General features: G+C 45.0%; 1 protein-coding gene across 2 annotated transcripts in view; it reads right to left on the bottom strand.

Annotated features, from left to right (window-relative positions):
• Window positions 1-20,098, bottom strand: part of LOC144142859 (endoplasmic reticulum membrane-associated RNA degradation protein-like) — a 49,466-nt gene that overhangs the window by 17,963 nt on the left and 11,405 nt on the right. For both annotated transcript variants that reach the window (XM_077674667.1, XM_077674668.1), the window contains exons 6-15: window positions 19,180-19,325; window positions 16,091-16,202; window positions 15,235-15,337; window positions 12,300-12,329; window positions 11,719-11,787; window positions 10,946-11,119; window positions 7,957-8,037; window positions 5,662-5,819; window positions 3,829-4,059; window positions 692-805 (exon numbers count right to left, since the gene is read on the bottom strand). In XM_077674667.1, coding sequence (XP_077530793.1) covers window positions 692-805; window positions 3,829-4,059; window positions 5,662-5,819; window positions 7,957-8,037; window positions 10,946-11,119; window positions 11,719-11,787; window positions 12,300-12,329; window positions 15,235-15,337; window positions 16,091-16,202; window positions 19,180-19,325 — 1,218 coding nt within the window. The remainder of the gene's footprint in view (window positions 1-691; window positions 806-3,828; window positions 4,060-5,661; window positions 5,820-7,956; window positions 8,038-10,945; window positions 11,120-11,718; window positions 11,788-12,299; window positions 12,330-15,234; window positions 15,338-16,090; window positions 16,203-19,179; window positions 19,326-20,098) is intronic.

Below are 20,098 nucleotides of genomic sequence, written 5' to 3'. Positions count from 1 at the left end.
GCCCTACAAACTTGTCTTCCTAGCGATGCACTCGTGCATAGCACTGAAGCCCACTTTAAAGGGGCTTTAAGTGTAGCAGACCGGCTTATGCATTTATGTAACAATTCCCATTGGAATGTTTTTGAGTTCCTTAGACGTAACAGGTTCAGAACAAGCACAGATGTTTAGTATTTTATACCATTAAAAAACATGCTCCACCATGCTCAAAAAGTAACATGGCTGGCATTAAAGTCAGTAGATAAGGTATTAGAGTACCGCCTCTGAGACATGCAAATCAGCAACGGCAGCCATCTTGGCGTTTATCAGTGTAGCAAGATTGCCGCATCAACGGCCTCGCTGTTAACTTCGATCAGGTTGTTTGGTAACAACACTACCGAAGTTGCAGCTAAACGGCATCTTCTAACACACTTCTGCTGCTGAAACGCTGTAACCCGCTTTATTTTTTATTCACGTTCAGAACAACGTCAGTTACGCGAAGCCACAGAGCAGGGAGAACAAGCTAAGCCTACCAGAGTTGACCGACTTGAAGGCATAAACAGCTGCCCCCATGAACCATCGCAGCGTAGACAAATGTCACGTGATGCGAACTCACCAATGATCGTGGCAGCGGCCCGGAACCATAGGAGAAAAGAGCGCCGATACTCAGTACCCTTATCTAGTGACAATAGCTGGCATATTCCCCACTGCTTACCTCAACACCTTTTCAGACTGCGTTGAGTCAAGTGCCTCGATGTCGTTGATCCCTCTAAAAATGCTGACGACGATCCAAATGGCCAAGGCAACTCCGTCGTACAGCACAGGCACACTGCAAGGCGACAAAGAGATAGCTTTTGCAAATTACAGCCACTCACTGTAAGACAGGTGTAACAGCTTGAGCCATTATGAAACAAAAAAAGCTTACAAAATCATTTGGCAGATAAGTGCACTCTTTATTCCTGTTATGTATGTATAAGTCACCTCACTTGAGTCTCCTGATTTGAGTATTAGGCGGGAATTCATAAATCAGTGAAGGAGCCCTTTGCTCCGGAAGTTGGTAGTGATGGCGACGAAGAAGACCAGACGCGAAGGTGACGATGACCAGATGATAACAAAAGAAACTGTGTTCAGATTAATCGTACAAAACAGTATTTGCGAAAAGAAAATGACAGAGCATTGCTATCGTAGCGTTCGCCCAAGTGGTTACACCCTAGTGATCCACCATTCTGCAGCTACGCCCTAGACTGAAAGAACTCTTTCGCGTGCACTGAGCCCGGAGGCTCATTGTTGTCACATCAGCTTCTCAAAGCGACAGCCCAGTCTCCCACTGTTGGTCATGCGCCCGAATTTATAACTTCGCACGCAAGTGCGTCGCCCAGCAGATCCGAATCCTTTTATGTCACAGGGTGTCACATCGCTGAACAGTCATATCATTTTATGTCATATCATCCTGACCTTCATGTCACATCGTCTGACTTTTATGTCATAGAGTGTCATTTCGTCGAACGGTCTGCTCTAGCAATGAAAGGTCTCCCAGCCTTTTGTGTGTAACAGTGTTTGGCTTTCTCACATAGCTGACGGGTTGTGCACAAAGACAACGTTAAACGATGGGCTACTGGGAGAATTGAGGCGTAGAAGTCATGTAGCGAAGCCACCTTTCATGCATTTCCATCAAGGCTTAGCAAACAGGAGAAATACTAAATGGGGGGTTGGGGGAGGGAGAGAATTCAGAGGAAGGGTTCACAAACCCCTGAAATCCCCTTGCAGACCCCAGGGGGTCCACGGACCCCCTTTTGATAACCACTGCCCCTGAGGATGCATCATCCAGAGAAGCCGTGGACTTCCGGAAGCTGCGCTTTTTGCAACGCCGTTACGGTGGCTTGTGCAAGGAATGGGCAAATGAACCCCGCGCATGCACTCCTACAGCTCGCGCCTTTGTTACACAAGGTGCCAGCAGCACTACAGTGTTCTTTTGTGTTCTAGAATCGTGTGAGTCAGTCATGTGATGTTTGTTCCACTGATGCTATTTTCATTCTTTTATGCCCTTCTTTCTCTATTGCACACATCTCCCTTTCCTTTGTTCTGTGCACCACACTGAAGGTATCATGCTGTTTGTGGGCACTTATCCAAATAAATAAATAAATAAGTAAACAAATAAATAAATAAATAATGGTTTTAGGAACAACCTTCATTCCTTACTTTGCATATCTGCTGACGACTGCATGACTCACAGGCAGATCATTAACTTGTACCTAACTTCTTGCAGTCATACCTTAACGAACTTACTAACTGGTCTCACGACTCACAAGTGGCAATAAATCTAAGCCTAAATTTATCACAAAACAAAAGCCAAGAATCAATCTAGTTGGAATTTCCTGAATTGAACACAATCAGACACGAGAAAAGAGGTGCAAAGAATGCTTTGGGAACTGCACTCAGGAAGCCTCACCGTGGTATTGACGATTAATAGGAGCCCGACAAAATTATCGTCAAATAGCCATGCAGAAAGCACCCCTTCCAGAGTACACATGAAATTCTTGAAGAAGTCGGTGAATGTAAATGTCTCAAACAAACACCAATCGAAACTACAAGAAGGAAATCAGGAGAAGGATTGCAGTGGTCCGGAGAGCATTCAGCAAGCAGTCTGAATTAGTGAACAGTGGGCATTTCTAAAAAGTGGTGAAGTTAGCAAATTTGGTGGCTAGTAGTGGTTTTGGCCAGAGCTGAATAAAGGCAGTAGGAGGTCAATGACAGAGGCCTTCATCCTGCAATGGACATAAATAGACTGATAACGACTACTATTTAATGCTATTTACTGATGCTACTTCTAGGATGCATTACCTAATGAACACTTCCCCACAGTAACCTGTGGTGCTGGCTCAGTGGATGAGGCACTGGCTGCTGAGCCCAAGGATGCAAATATGATCCCGCCTACGGTGGCTGCTTTTTTGATGGAGGCGAAAACCGAAAGTGCCCATGTGACGAGATTTCGGTGCATTTAATTAACTGACATAAAATTTTGGTGTCAAGTTTTTTCGCTGCTACGGGCACCTAAAAACCCACTAATCGTAGAATGGCACATTAGACGGTCAATAGCAGCATAAATAATTATTTACGGCCTCCTTTATTCGTATCGGTTTCTGTTTTGACTAAACGAACACCGAGGTGGTCGCCATGACAAGAGGGGGCAAGCGACATCACTGCTCTTGTCCACCATCCACCATCTCCACATGCCAGGGCAGCATGACGTCGGTCCCAAAACCATGACGTGATACACACGGCAGAGTAGCGTGCACCAACCGCAGCCAGCGCGTTGGCCACATCACGAGGGCTCTCATGTCAGCAGTTTGGGGCCAGGAGGACCAGATGGCATCATGCTGATGATGATTGCGAAAGGGTATCTACTCTGAGCTTTCTCGTGCGTGCAAAGATTAAGATAGATTTAAGATACGTTGTACCAAACAGTTACAGTTTAAACTTGCTGGGAGATATCTCCATATAAAAAGGAAGCCTTTTAAATAGTTGTCTAAGCTTTCAAATTTCGTGTCAGTACTCCCTTAAAGATCCCCGGATGATCAAAATTAATCCGCAGCCCTTCACTATGGCGCACCTCATAGCCCAGGGGTAGCTTGGGCACGTTAAGCCACACAGTCAACCCCTTCGTAACAGTAGTACAAATCATCTAGCAGGCCAGCAGGTCAGGGCCACAACAACTAGGAACAACTTTCGATTAGCCCGTATTGCGTTAAGTTGTTGGCGCATTTACTAGCACACACTGGGTAATAATGCCCAAACTAACAGGACACTGTGCCGTAACCACGTTCCAGAGGAATGCCGTTCCACCCACTGTACCTCTGCAACAGCCTCTTGTAGTTGCTCCGCTGACGTGACCGCAGTCTCCCAGCGTCCCAGTCCTGGGCTCTTGAGGTCAAGGTGGCATTGAGTTGGTCCAAGATGATGCACGTCTCGTCACACACCAGTCTCAGGAGAGTGACCACCGCCAGCTCTTTTCTCGGCCGAAACAAGGTCACGGGAGCGCAGTCTCTGGCAAACTTCTCCAGGAGCTTCAAGTCTCTGAGGAGGCTAACAGAACACGCATACCGACACTTACATAATGTAGTGCGCTAACGTGCAAGAAATCGACAGCAATGCCAACAATCACAAAAGCAACCACACTTTACAAATTACCTCATAAACCTGACTTTGAAGACGAGGAATCTGAACCAGTAGGTGTATATAGCGGGAAAGCTTGTTAATTCGAACTTCAATAATTCGAATTTATAGGTAATCCAAACTGTAAGATTTTGCCCGGTCGAGCTCGCATAGAAGTATATGTATATAAAGCCTGTTGATTCGAGTGCAAGTAGGTTCTGCCACAGGTAATTTGAACTACCAACACCGTGCCAAAAGCTTGGGGCCTGGCCTATGGCTAGAGAATTGCACCCACTGTCCACACACGAGGTTGTGTTGCCTCCTGAAAGGAGAGGAAAACAGAGAGAGATAAGTTAAATCGGATAAGTAATCTAAAAAGCCAATGACGGCCTTTTTGGAAGAAGCTCCTTTCTGGGCTACGTCGATGTGGACACGAGTTCAGGGTGTGGGGCGTGTTGACAAGTGGTATCACTTCTGAGGTTAGACACTTGGAACCTGTCACTGCCAAAGGCCATGAGGAGGGGGCAGTGAAAGAGCCAGATACGACCATCACTCAGAACTAAAGACGGGATAGAATGCCATCCATGTCTTTTTCAGTTTGGGAGTAGTATACGTCGAAAGGAGGCCTTCTGGTGCACTCGCCCATTGGGAAAAGAAAGTGCTGGCTTTCGCATTCAAGGATAAAAGATAAGCTTCACGACTTCTTGAAGCATTCATTTGCTTACATGCTCTATTGCTCCAAAATCATGTTGTACGACTCTTGTTCTTCACTTTCGTCAATTCGAATTTTCATTGACTCGAACTGAGGTGGCGTGCCCTTGCAGTTCGAATTCACGAGATTTTACTGTGCTCATTTCTTTACGCAAAATGAATTTTCGTAGTGAAACCTTTCTGTTGTCCTCCATTGAAGTTACAGGCTGGCCCATAATGAAGCTGACTTTGAATCTAAGGCAAACGCTACTGGAAGCTTTATGAGCAGTGGGGAGCTCCACTATCTCTTGAGTGAACTTCGCAACAGATGACCATTTATGCGCTTGAAAGAATTGGGAAGAAATCGCACCCGCTGTTTTTTCAAAGGGCACTGAGGGTTCAGGTGAGCTCAAGTCATTCATTTCTAGTCACTTTCACAAGGCGCGTAGTTAGAGGGGGGAAGGGTTTGGGGGTTTCAACTAGAGCACTGCACAGGCCTAACTTTAGGAATAAACTGTAGCAGGGTGGCGAGTTGGGCGAGTTGGTGTACTTGCATCTTGGGGAACAGCGCGTCTTGCATCTTGGGGAATAAATCGAGTTGAAAGTCAGCGCTAGTCCTGTCCACTTCTTTCTTTTTGTGTCCCTGTTAGTTCACGCTGTTCCCCAAGATGCTAACTTTAGGGCCTGGGATGTACGAACCATCATTCACACACCTTTGACAATTAAATTCTATTTCCAAAAGTTGTTGGAGACCCTCTGGTTTTAATGTTATCACTTCTCTCTTCTCACATTAGGACTCCATCAACTGTGGCACCACAAGTGAGTGATTCAAAGGAAACGCACCTTGAGTCGCCGTCTCTTTCCAGCCCAATGTCACATTTCTTCCCTAGTAAAAAGATGCAAGCGTCCATTTCGTCGCTCGTGGATTCCTCGACGATGCTGTCATCTTTCCTTTCCAGGTTCACAGCCAACTGTCCAAGTTTACCAACAGCCCTGAGCACCTGTGGAACGTGCAATTCACACTGGTCTTAAAACAATCTTTTAATTTTCAAGTAACTTTGTGAAACTTGTCAGTCTTGCTGCTTTTTTTCCCAATGATTTCAAATGTGCCATTATTTTTTCAGTTGGTCAATAAGTTCCCAAGATAGTTACAGATAATTAGCCATTTTTGGAGGAACAACAGACAAAACCGTGCTGATCATAAAACTGTAATCTTTATATTTTCCAGTACTATGAACCCTGGTGAGTGCAATAAGAGAATCAGTTCTTTGATGCATCATTTGGAACTAATTTTACAGCTCATTAAACCTTGGTGGTACCAGTGGCAAGGAACCATTTCGAATGCCCATTTAAAACTCCGAAGTTTAATGAGCTGTAAAATTAGTTTCAATCGATACATCAAAAAACTGCTTCGATAATTGCACTCACCGGGGTTCATAGTACTGGAAAATATAAAGATTGCACTCACCGGGGTTCATAGTACTGGAAAATATAAAGATTACAGTTTTATGATCAGCACGGTTTTGTCTGTTGTTCCTCCAAAAATGGCTAATTATCTCTAACTATCTTGGGAACTTATTGACCAACTGAAAAAATAATGGCACATTTGAAATCAGTGGGAAAAAAAGCAGCAAGACTAACAAGTTTCCCAAAGTTTACTTCACAATTGTTTTAAGAGCCATGATAGTTAAGCACATTTACAATCAACACAAACAAAATACGTAGGCATGTGCTCAACAGTCATTTTTGCTCTAAAGGGCAATACTAATGGCTTTGTTTCAATAGCTTTAGATTGAAGCAGCAATTTCAACACCAACAACACGAAACGCAAAATTTAGTTTCTCAGGAACGTTTCACTAAAATGATAACAAAAAAAAATTAGAAAGGCTCATCTGAAAGCCCTTGCAAAAAATTTCTGCTCATAAAACAGAAAAGTTTCAGCATGATTTGGCCCAAGGCCTTGTCGAGCTGCTGAAATGGCAGCTTTTTGTTCGGGGTCTATTTTTCTGCTAAAAAATTAATTTATTACGTAAATTTTGCTATGACATTTAAATAATATGATATTATTTTGATATTACATCGGAATATCATTACATCCCGTACGATGCTAGAGAAGTTTGTTGTTCCTTCCTGTTACTCAATTGTAAAAAAAGAGAACTCTGCAGGTATCAGGAAAGAATCAAATTTATTTCAAAACCCATTACCCATTTCATTAGAAAAACATTGTGGTATTATTTTGACATTAAATTGGAATATCATTAGTACATCCCATACCTATATCAAAGTACGATGCCAGACAAGCTTGTCGTTCCTTTTTGTGACTCCATTGTAAAAAAAGAGAACACTGCAGGTATCAGGAAAGAATCAAACCTACTTCAAACCCTTAAAATAAGAAAAAAATCGACTAGTATGTGGAGCCATTCACCCTTCGTCTCCTTATCTAGTACTTACAATCTGCTGACTGTGTGCGATCAACGTGGCTCAAAGCCAAGATAAGAGATAACGAGTTAAGAGGCCCTCGGCGAGCCCTTTCTTCTTTCATTTCACAAGCCAGCAAAGTGTCCGTTGCTTAACTAGTTGTTAAGCACAAATATCCCACCTCACCACTTCTTGCCTTTATTTTCTTCTTAATTAAGGCATTATATCACACATCGAAGCTCATTGAAAGAAGTATCTGTTCGCCTTTCCGAACTTCAAAATAGTACTCTGCGAATGTTTAGTCTTCAAACAGTGCTTCCTTTGTCTTGATATCTGATGGCCTACAATACTCACACAATCTTGAAAAAAATGAGCACAATCACAGTTCCTGCAGTTGCCGAGTTCCAAATTTTCATTAATTTGGACTATCTAGGCAAAACAGCGCAAAAAAAGACAAAGACAGAGAGGGACACATGATTAGGACTGCGCTGACTTCGTCTTTGTCTTTTTTGCACTGTTTTGCCTAGATTATGTACCAACATGCCCAGTTTTTCACATTAATCTGGATTAATTTAAATTCTGTCTTTCTTTTTTGGTAGACTATCTTCTATTTAAAAAATTCAAACTTTTTGCAGAAACAATTAGAGATATGAAAACGACCTTGCACTATGCATATATATACAATGTGCAAAAAAAAACAAATAAAGGGAAACAACTCACGTTTGCTTTGAGAGTCTGAGAGGGGTGAAAATGTGCCTGGTAGCTGCTTGACACTGCCATCAGGGCCTTCACGTAATCATTCTGTAAGTGAATTTACGTTTCAGTGTAATGAGCATTATGATTTTTTTTTCTTTCCATTCAATGAAGTTTCGAATCCTTTTAAATTCGTGAAAGAGTTGTGGTGAATGCCAAAACAGCGGAAACCAAAACGAATAGCTTGAAGGTGACTCCAAAATGGTTTTAGGGGCAAAGCTCCTCAGGGGCTGGGGCTGTTGGCGTCTCCTGTCATCGCCGTCGTCCTAATTGTCGTTTCATGTAGTCACAGTACTAAAGCACCGGGAAACTAGTTTACGCCTCGCGCTAGAACATAATGCATACTAAGAAACACTGGTACACTCATTTATGCATCGCGATAGGGAGCTTTGTGGTTCAAATACATTAGACTTTTACGCCAAAGCTGTATACCTCTACCTCCCAACGGTCTCATCTCCGTTAGCGAAAACGCCAAGGTGCCAGGAATACGCTTATACACTGCATGCTTCACCCCTCCCCAGGTTTCACGTTAGTGGAGATGGCCCGGGATTTTTTAATTTCCAATTTGATGGCTCCGTTTAGTATTGTAACTTAACTCCTTCGATCTCCCTTTTTGCCAATGTAACATTCAAACAACACATGAGGATTAACAAACTGCATACCTTAACAAGTACAATAAGGTTGGAGATTAAGTTTCCTTATAACAATACACTAGAGTGCTGTGAATACAAATATACTGGTCGGACAAGCAGCAGTTGTTCGTTAGCGCATAGAAACCAAAAGCGAAAAAAGAAGTATTACTGCCCCTTGTATTTGTTCAACTGTGATCTGTAACATCACAAATCACGAATGGCAAAATGGAATTGGCAGAGCTCGTCTAAACAAAAGAAACCAGTAAGGTAGGGGACGTGTAACTGCAAAATGGATGTATGTGGGGACATTCTATCGGAACTTGTCTTTAAAAATAGATAAACGTTATAAAACAAAGATCACTACCGCAAGCTGTAAGCTTTGTTTCAGTCTCAATTCCAGTCAAATTCTTCGTCTTGGCGACAAGCTCACTCAGAAGGTTAGTGTGAGTTAATGTGAGAGATATACTTTCTCATTGGCAACGGCTATATGTGCAACAAACAATAAAAAAGATTGGAGATTATTAGAGCAACTGGGCACGTAAACCTTTCGATCACCTTTACTGATGTGCATCTAGGCAACTGTTTCGATATTTCCAACACTTTTTTATACGTGGCAGCTATCACAGTTTCAATTTTCACGGTGAAGAGTCTCGCAGATCACTTTGAAGGGGCCGTGCAAACAAAACGCAAGTTTGATTCATACAAAAGATTGCCTCATTAGAATCATACTGACACCACTTTTAACGTAAACTTCGCTCCAATAAGCTATGTAATTAGGAAAAAAAAGGAATGGCCATGCGACTCACTAGCTCATTTCCCGCACCAGAACCTATGGCATCATTTGTGTCAGCTCTGCGATTGGCTGAGGCTGGCAAAAGCGAACGCAAGTTACCTAGGCAGGGCTCATAAGCTTTCAGAATGAACTATTTGCGCATAAACGAGCTATTTGCACATAAATTTGCGCGTAAATAAAGTGGGAGTTCGGTCATCGCCGTGGGCCATTAACAGCAAAGCCGTTTAGCAAATTGTTATTTTTCGTGTCCGCAGTTACAAATACCGAAAAACTGCCAAGTGTGCGCACGTAAGCCCGAGCCTCACGGCGACTGCACGGCAGTTAACAAAGCCCGAAAAATGCTGAGCGCTCGTGCCTGTGTGCCTCGCAGCAACCACTCAGCGTCCTCGGCGCACGTTTGTCAAGCCAAGCATAACCACTTAGGGAAATTGGCCAAGATTGGCCAAAATAACTCCGGCGTTCGCCGCAATAGTGGAAACACTTGCTCAGAACGAGAAAGACTCCGGCGTTCACCGTAATCGCGACAACACGTGCTCGGAACGAGAGAGACATATCACAGCTCACGCCCCTCCAAAGTGACATCCAATGATTATCACCTTTGAAGAATTAAAGAAGCTCACACTCATAGCAACAACGATGGAGTAAAGGTTGTTGCAGCAGCAAAGAAGCAGCAAATTGGGTGCAATCGCAGACTTAAATCTTCGCGATGGTCGTGAAGGTTGCGTACAGCTTCGTTACCTTCAAATCCTACGCGTTAGCGTGAGCTTCCTTTATTTCTTTGGGTAAGCATTTTTGCATTCGTCAGCTCGACAGGAGCATCAAATTGCGGTGCGCCAACTACCTGGATTTCGACTTCTCACAGTTGGTGCATCGGAGCTCTGCTACAACGTGGGGCCAGTGGGGCCGTCGATGGCTCCCGGCCACCAGCACCCGCCTGCTTCAGTCTCTTAAAAGCAAGATGTCGGACCTGCTGCGGACTGTTTTCCTTTGGACATCAAGCAGCATCAAACGGGGGTTACGAAATAAAGGTTGAAACGAAGTAGCACAAAAGGTGGGAAGAACGCCGGTTTAACTGACCAGCATTTGTCGTATAAAGCGAACCTCATGCACTCAAGCATTGTATCATCGGGGTTTTTAATGCATTGTCTCTATGGGGAGTTTGCCAAGACCACGGTGATCCGTAACAAAAAGTGAATCGTCGTAAAGCCGGGAGACGTATCGTCGGGGTTCCACTGCACTCGTAATCTCGTCAAGTACCACCGTCAAGTACCGTCAAGTCAAGTATCGGCACTCGTAAAGTACCACCTCGTCACGTACCACCACTCTTCAAACAGTGGACATTAGAACATGTGGCTTCCATTTTCTGCATGCTTCAATTCCAGTTTTCTGCACTTTGCCCTCCCGAAGAAATGTTCCAGCCCCACAGAGAGATGAATTCAAAACCTCCTCGCACACTAAAACTATAATGCTATCAAGATTGTAACTCTCTGGACCAATATTATTATAATTGAAAAACACGCCACATGCTCACCTGAATACTCGAGATGGTATCATTTGAGTCACTGATGCACGCAACCACTGTCACCAGGTGAAGAATGTGACGGACGAGCTTTTTGTCAACTGTTTTCAGATCCACTTCACCGTGGGAGAGCCTATCTCGCAACCTCGGCCCTTCGAGGTATGAAAATATGTCTAGAAGCATCTCCTGCAACAGATGTGTAAGAAGTAAAGCACAAAATTGCAGAAATCTCGCAACAAGAAACCTTCGAAACTGTTGCAGTCTGAACAGGCAGACTTTGAGCAACGGTGTGAATTAGTGGCCAAACTAACTCAACTTACGATCTAATTAGAAAAATTTTCGTTCGGTGAGGTAGAGTTTGTAACGTGCAACACAGTCATGTGCTTAGCACGGACAAGTACCGCCATCCCGCGGAGCCCGCCGTAACGAGTGACGGCGCACTCACACGGTTGCGTGCATGCGCGCCTCGCCAGTGAATACAAGCAATACATCTATTCTACGCCTGCCTTTCTGGGGCTTTTTGCACAGCTTCAGTGTTGTGCAAAAAGACAGCTTTACGGGCGTGCTTTTAAACGGAGATATCAAAACGTACGTGCGATGTGGTTAAGCCACTTTTTCACTTCACGGTGACATTTGGCACAAAAAAGAGGGGGGGCAAGAGAGTGTTGCAGAGAACTTTGCAGACACCCATGTGAGAAACACTGGTGTAGCGCAACAAATTCTGCGCAGGTGTTGCTGCCACAATGTTGCAGGGAATTTCGCACAATAAAAAAATACGTACTCACGAAATTAGATTCCCCGAGCGCTGTTCTCACGGAATTTGGCGAACCCAACTCCGTTTCCTTTGCCAATACCTGTAACACAGTGAAGCAGTTGTTACAAGAAGTTACTTTTCTTATTTCAGGCCATCGTTAGGCAGGAAGTTAAGCGATGTTTATGCTTTAGCTCCAGAGAGGCACACTTTTGGACCAACCTATGCAGACTACAAATAAAAGCATGCTAGCAGACAGCTTAGCGAAAGAAGTTGGCAACATCTCTACCAAATGTCAATTAATCAAGCAACATGGCACCGAATGTGGCAAAAGTTAATCCTACCTCAATGAGAATACTACAAAATAACCTAACTTACTGGAAGAAACAGTTGCAATATCTCATCAGTGGTCAATTATTGGAACAACATGCAATTCCAATTAAACAGCACCTATGCCCTATCATGGGCGCAACCCGTAAAAAGTCATGAAATGTGACTGGCTGCAGTGGCATGCAACCTGTACCAACAGGTTAGGCATGTTCTATAAGAACCTTAGTTAAGAAACGTACCATGACACTGAGCGAATATCGACGCGCAAATTCGAATTTGCCTCACCTCATCAAGCGTTGTGTAAAGTGTAGACATCTAGGAGAAAGAAAGAACAAATAAATTACAAGCTGCGACCAGGAAAACACAAAACTGAAAGACGTAAATACCACCTGAAGAGCAAGGGTCAAGAGTGGAAAACAGAGTATCTAATTGTAATAATTGTTGTGATACCGTATTTCCTCACATAATTGGCGCCCTCGCATAATTTGCGCACCCTTAAGTTTTTTTCCAAGTTTAGAGAAAAAAAATTTTACTCACATATTTTGCGGTCCCTGTCTCGCCCAAGAGAACCCATTGGCACACGCGCACAAACAAGCACGCTTTGGACGGTGGCATGGTGCATGGGAGAGTAGTGATGCACGATGCTGCGCGCTTCATTCTTTTCTCACTTCTTCCCTTCTCCATGTCTGGGTGCGCCTCCACTCCGCCTCTCCGTGACGGAGCGCAGGCGAGGAGGAACATCCAGGCGCCCTACCCGGCTACATTCCCCTGCTCTGCCCTTCTCGACACATGCACACCCTTCTCGTCCTTTGCGCTGGGAGTCGAAACTGCTCGAGTGTGTGCCTTCCTCCTCCTTTCCTTTCTTTTGCGCCGTGAGAACTCGCACACAACACACACAAGGCTGACGCGGAGTCAGAAGCACTAATTTCTGCATCGGAGGTGTGAGAGGGCGTATCAGCCCTGCCGCGGTGTCGCCTTGCCGCCTCTTCTTTCCTGCGTTCGTGCTGCGAGAGAATCCTCTGCCTCTTTCCTGCGTATGCGCTGCGACGGAATCCTCCCTTTGTGTTCACGTTTTGCCGTCGCCGTCAGTTAGTCACCTTTTGCTACAGTAGCGATGGGCTACAATAACTATACGGCGAAATTCAAACTCAGTGTCATTGAGTTTGCTGAGAAAAACGGGAACCATGCCGCCGCAAAGCACTTCAACGTGAACGACAGCCACGTGCGGTATTGGAAGAAGCAGAAGAGTTCCCTCTAAAATACCAAACCTGGAAGGAGGGCGTTTCGGGGACCAAAGCAAGGAAAGTTTCCTGCCATGGAAGAAGAGCTGTTGAAGTATGTTCGACAGATGAGGTCGTCCTGTCTTGCCGTGTCGTGCGAGATGCTACAGTTTGAAGCAAGGAAGATCGCGCACGAGAAAGGGATCCCTGCTGTGGCATTCAAGGCGAGCAGAGGCTGGGTGACGCGCTTCATGAGACGCCACCAACTGTCTCTCAGACGGAGAATGACCCTTTGCCAGCGGTTACCGCAGGACTACAAAGAGAAAATTGTGTTGTTTCACCGCTTCGTGATTGGATTATGCCGAACGGGGAACTTCATCATGTCCCAGATTGGGAACGCTGACGAAACGCCACTGACGTTCGACATGCCGCCCAACACCACAGTGAGCGAGAAAGGCGTCTCGTCTGTGCCCATCAAGACCACTGGCTGCGAAAAACAACGCTGCATGGTGATGCTTGCCGTGACAGCGGATGGCCGCAAACTCCCGCCCTTCGTCATCTTCAAGAGGAAGACAGTGCCCAAAATGAAGCTGGGGCCTGCATTCACATCCGTGCTCAAGAAAACGGGTGGATGAACGAGGAGCTGATGCAGGACTGGATCGACACTGTCTGGGGCAAGAGACCGGGGGCTTTGCTGCGACTGCCATCGCTGTTGGTGCTCGACAGCTTCAAAGGGCATCTTGTGGAGAGTGTGAAGGAGAATGCGGACCCACCTGGCCGTTATTCCGGGTGGCCGAACATCTGTCCTGCAGCCCTTGGATGTGTCGGTCAACAAACCCTTCAAGGACTACGTGCGCAAGATGTACGTCGAGTGGATGGCCAGCGGAGAGCACGGGCTCACTCCCACTGGGAGGATAAAGCGACCGCCACTGGAGACAGTCTGTGAGTGGATCGTGGCAGCGTGGGACATGGTCTCACCCAGCATCGTGGAGCACAGCTTCAAAAAGACGGGGCTGTCGAATGCACTCGACGGAACTGAGGACGATGCACTTTGGGAGGGCAGTGATGGCGGCCGTGACGACGACTCGGAGTCGGATTTCTCGACGAGCGATTCCGACTAGACCACAGTCAGACTGGACTTTTGTAGGTACTTTTGACTGTGCACTTTCAACTACTTTTCTGTGTACTTTTGACTGTGTACGCGTTTAAATAAACGAGTATCGTTCGCTTTTGCTATCATACTCGATTTTCTCTTATTTGTATAGTCCGCGTTAGGACCGTTTACACGTTATTTTGGACTTTTCGCAATATACCCGCGTAATTTGCGCACCCCCTTTTTGAAGCCCTAAATTTGCGAAAAAAAAAGCAACTGGTTCTTCTTGTTGGAAGGAGTTGCTCTCAGCATTGCTTCATTTTCGCTGATGTGTCCGTAGTACTGGTCACACGTGATTTGATTGATTGTAGGTTTTAACGCGCCAACACAACGCAGGCGATGAGGCATGCCGTAGTGGAGGGCTCAGGATTAATTTTGACCGCCTGGGGATCTTTAACCTGCACCGAAATCTCGTACACACGAGCGTTTCTGCTTTTCACCTCCATCAGAAAAGCGGCCGCCGCGGCCGGGAATCGAACCCGCGTCCTTGTGCTCAGCAGCACAACGCCTTAGCCACTGAGCCACCGCGGCGGGTTAAAAGACTATTGCGCAGTTTCTGTTTCATTTTGGCCGGGTGGCTGAATCGAGTCACAGACAGACGGACAAAAATTACTGCGTTTAAGTAGCCCAAAAAAGACTATCGTCTTTAAAATAGGAGAGGTTGACGCCATATATGAGCGCCGATGTGCCAGCCATATATGGCTGCCATATATGGCTTTAACAGTCGGTGCACTTCGCAAAACTGTCCAGCAACTATATTTCACTCCATTCAGCGATACTGCATTTGACTTCAATGTTTATCTTGCACAATGGTGATCATAGGCTACCACAGGAATTTGAACCTTACCTCGGCAGTGAGGAGGCGGTGGGAACAGTTATTGACGTTCGTGTAGAGGACTCTCAGCATGCACTCCAGCTGTGGCAATGCTAGTGTGAGGCATTCGGCATACCTAAAACGGCAAATTCATGTCCCGCATTTAAAAGGGTCGTATTTTTTCACGCATGCGCATCATGTTCCACTGCAAAGCAGTGTTACGTACACATTACAAATGGCAATCGTTTAGAAGCATCACAATTTAAGACACCAAGAAGACAGCACACCTAGGAACAAATTTTTGCGAACTGCCTCTTTGTTCGCATCTTTCAAAGTTTGCTTTTATAACGGTTTGACAGAAAACCAGTGAGGTGAAACAGTAGTTCAGTCTTTCCTTCAACATTTCATAACCACCTTTCACATTTCGTAACCAGAAAATTACTGGGAAGTTTGGTGGATTTTTTTTACCACAGCAAGTAAGCAAGCACAATGAGTCGAAGGACCTCGTTTTTAAAGCAAAGCTTTCCATGCCACACTGATGGCGTCATTTGTCCGAGTAAAACGCTTTGATGGAAAGCTTTACACAATATATTTGACAACTTTACACAATGTGTTTCACAAAACGATGATGATGATAAGCAAAGGCACATCAAGCACCTCAAAAAAAAAAAAAAAGCTTATCATGGTCTGAATTGAACGTGGCTCCTTCGTGGCATGAAGCCGACGTCTAACCTATTGTCGAACCAGCTTGGTTATAGACTTGACTTTGACTCAGGTTGCATCGGAAAAAGCTTTGCATTTTAACCATCTCAGGGGCTTTAATTTTTTTTACAAATGATTAGCTAGACAGATTATGAGAGGTTAGATTAGGTGCAGATGAGAGACTCACAAGGCTTTGTCAAAGAGGTCCGCACACATCAGCCAATACGCCATTCGACCAGGAAGGACTACCTGGCTGTGCTCCAGCTTCGATAGGAATTCACCTCGATCAAAATCCAAGCCTGGACGGCAGGAGAAAATAACGAGGCTCGCAAAATTCATGTCCAAGCAAGACCAGTACAGGCGTGACCGTCTACTAGACCACTACCGGTCCACCAAACTACCAGCTTCCTGATGTCGGTGCTGATTGGTTGGTTTTATTCGTGCAAGGCCAACACAAGGCAAAGAGCGCCAAATGAAAGTTACTACTTAATGACAGTGGTGCGAGTTGTGACTAAAATCAAACAGTTAAGTTGGAAGTGAAATGGAGTAAACGGCAAATAAAATAGCTGCTGCAAAGGGCGAGGTTGTGTTTGTGAGGTGTAAAAATTTAATCTCTGCCAAAAACTTAAAGACCCGTACCAGCTTTCAGGGCATGACCAGCCATGACTGGCTACTTGTAACAGTAGTGCCCTGCTTTCAAGGCTTTCTTTACGAGAGGCCTGCCACATTAGAAGCTTGCAGCAATAGCACACTAATGCGTTAGAAGCCCACTTTATTAAGAGAACTTTCAGATGAGACGTCAGGCACGTTAAAAGCTCGTTGAATTACAAATGTGCCGTATTAGATGCCTGCCAGATTTTAGGCCTACTACTGCACAGGCTAGCTAATTGACTCGGAGCAAATACTGTTTTTTCATACCACGTATGCACTGCAACCAGAACCACACCTAAGTGCCCTTTCCAACTGCTTAAAACTAGCGATAAACAGTTTGACGCATAATGTCAGCTATGTTTCTTCATGCGGCAAAACCGGCAAAAAAAATTAAATACTCAATTCAGGCTCAAGTTGAATAGCACTATTAGAAAATTTCGAATAAATTTTCGAAGTATTCCGAAGTTTGCAAACATGCACTGACATTATCCACTGCTGGCAATGGGCTTTCCCGCACTACTCTGGTGTCGTGCGGAGAAACGGCAAGGGTGCGGTTGAGGAGCGTCTTCTTTTTATTACGTGCAGAGCACTTTAGGGCTGCGCCTTGTCGTCATAGCTCACTTGCTGGACCCAAGTAGAGCCACACGGCGTTCCGCCGTCGTGGCTTAACCCAAAGGCATCGAAAGTCAAGCGGCTTATATAATCATAACCGTTTGAACCCGTAAACTGCTGGCGCTTGTCATGCATCTCCATGTTGTTTAGCGCAAAGAAAACTGCACAAACGCTTATGACTTTATAAACCGCTTGGCTTTCGAAGCCTCTGGGTTACGCCGTGACGACGGAACGCCGTGTGGCTCTACTTGGGTCCAGCAAGTGAGCTATGACGACAAGGCGCAGCCCTAAAGTGCTCTGCACGTAATAAAAAGACGACGCTCCTCAACCGCACTTTTGCCGTTTCTCCGCACGACACAGGAGTAGTGCGGGAAAGCCCATTGCCAGCAGTGGATAATGTCGGTGCGTGTAAACAGCAGGTACATTTGAGGCAAAATATACATAATTAACCAGCAGCGCCCGCGTTCATTTAATCAGGAACGCTCGTTGGGTTGGTTTTTGCGATAGTAAGCAAAAAAAAGTGGCAGTGCAACCCCGGCACGTGCGGGAGGAAAAGCAAGCACAAAAAGAACAGAACTCCTTCTGGCGCAGTTTTAGGCAGGGGGTGCGCGAGCACTGCAGAGGCAGGAAATTTGAATTGCATTGGGTGGTAGCAGTGAGCAGATAACGGCGCTACATCCCGTTATGGCGAATCACTGCTCTGCACTTCCGACAGCTTTCACACGGAGTGGAACGGTTTTAATTTTTGTTTAAGGACCCCGGTTCAACTCCCTTACGAACTCAAATACGTTTTTTACACAACATGGCGGTTGGCCACTTTATTTACCGGGCAACAACAATGCTAGTTGTTTGCATGATGGGGTTAGCTAAGGCTTAATAACGCTTAACGAGGCTGCTGAATCTTTGCCACCGGTCTGATACTGAAGAAGCTTGGTATGTTAAGGCTTACGGCACTTCTGCATTGCTTTGCTTTGCACTTTGGAGAAACTTGAGGGATACCAGCATCCTTGGGGCTGGTTAATTAGAAGGTTCTCAGGGCATTGTACTACCAATTGAAACCTTGCCTGCTCACTCAATTTCAATAACAACTGGAATGAAGAGGTTCTTTGGAATGTACTGCCATTTAAATCAATATAAAGAAAATATGTTCTCCTCAGTTTCTTAAAACTTCAATAGATTCAAATTCTGCGCATGTATTATTTTTACGCTGGTTCATTCACTGTCATTATGGGAAAAAAAGCCAATGGAATGGTGTGTGCTATGCATTGAAGATGTAAAGTAATGGCGCAATCAACCAGCACCGACACCATTCTTTGCAATTATTATAAGTTCAAAACATTTCACCACATCTAAAGCCCTAAAAGTGCACAAAGATTCAAATAAGATAGCAAATAGTGTCTCAAAATTATTCAGGTTCACATATGCCCATAAAAAAAAAGCAAAACGTGGAGACTCCATAAAGTCATTAAAAAAAACTTACAACGCGGCCAATACTACCCCAGGCAATGTAATGAAAGTGTGAACAGCCCACGCATTTACAACCTTGTGTGCAGTTATCAGTTATTTAATCAGCATTTAGATTTATGCACAATAAAATCCCCAGGAATCTCTCTCTCTCTCTCTCTCTCTCTCTCTCTCTCTCTCTCTCTCTCTCTCTCTCTCTCTCTCTCTCTCTCTCTCTCTCTCTCTCTCTCTCTCTCTCTCTCTCTCTCTCTCTCTCTCTCTCTCTCTCTCTCTCTCTCTCTCTCTCCCCTGTTATATCTCCCTTTCCCTTCTCTCTTTATCCTGTTCTCTCCCTCTCCCCATCCATACTTTCCTCTCTCTCTCTTTTACTCTCCCCTCTCACTCTCTTCCCCCCCTCTCTCTCATGGCCTACTTGATCATTTCCCCATCAACCATGCTTTATGTCACTTGTTCTGCTGCCACACAACAATATTTCCAAGCGTAGTGTCAAGGCAACAGCACAGAATAAGCAACAAAACAAAGCAATAAATCCATTACTGGAAAAGGTACCATCAAAGTCGCACAAGAGTGAGGTGGACTTCTCCAGGGAGAAACGCCTGCACCGCGGCCAGTCATCTGCACTGACACCACCACAGCTCCCACCACTCAGCTGCTGTCCAAGGCTCAGCAGGATACAGATCAACAGGTAGGCATACCTGTTCAGCATAAAGAAGGTGTAAGGTCAGGCAGCAGGCAGAGATGGGACATCCACTAAACCCTCGTTACAACGACATTGCAGTACCGTATTTTCGCACGCATAACCCGCACCAAAAATGTGAAAATTTCAGGGGTGAAATAGAGGTGCCGATCATATGCGAGGTACTTTCTTTGGTGCAGCTTCGCTGCAATGCGCATTGGGCCACGATGCCCCTACAGCAATAATAGCGACTAAGCCACTGTCTTCCCCTTGACACTGCTTATTTTGCACACACACTCAACCTGAAAAAATGTATGCGGCAAGTCATCTAGTTACGTAGTCAGCTAGGTAAGTTCTTCTGCCTGAACAAATGTGTAATGTTGCTTGAGTTAGTAGCTTTGGTCCATCCTTTTATGCATAAAATATGTGGGTAATACGCGGGGATATATTTTTTATTTAGTGACAGAAAGTGGGGGTGCGGGTTACATGCAAGGGCGGGTTATATGCGCGAAAATGTGGTATTTGAAATTTCACTTTATTAGAAGCGTTCCATGGTCCTTAATGCAGTGTATAGATAGAAAATTATTAACAGGCCCATGAAGGCAAAATACAGCTTTGTTCAATTTGAAACAACTAGCCTTCGCCAGCTAAATCAGCTTCCCTCCAGCCACAAAAGACGTTTCTTTAGCCAAAAAAACTGCGAAAAATATTTCACTAAAAAATTTCTCCCACCTCCCCTCGTGGGAACCCCTGTGTAGATGCGACGCATAGGGGGTTCCGTAGTTGTTTCCG

This window comes from Haemaphysalis longicornis, unplaced genomic scaffold (genome assembly GCF_048455015.1).
Source record: "Haemaphysalis longicornis isolate Haplotype H1 unplaced genomic scaffold, Haemaphysalis longicornis Haplotype H1 scaffold_6, whole genome shotgun sequence".
Lineage (NCBI taxonomy): Eukaryota > Metazoa > Arthropoda > Arachnida > Ixodida > Ixodidae > Haemaphysalis > Haemaphysalis longicornis.
Note: the sequence above shows the minus strand (reverse complement) of the source record. Positions and strands in the feature narration are given on the sequence as shown.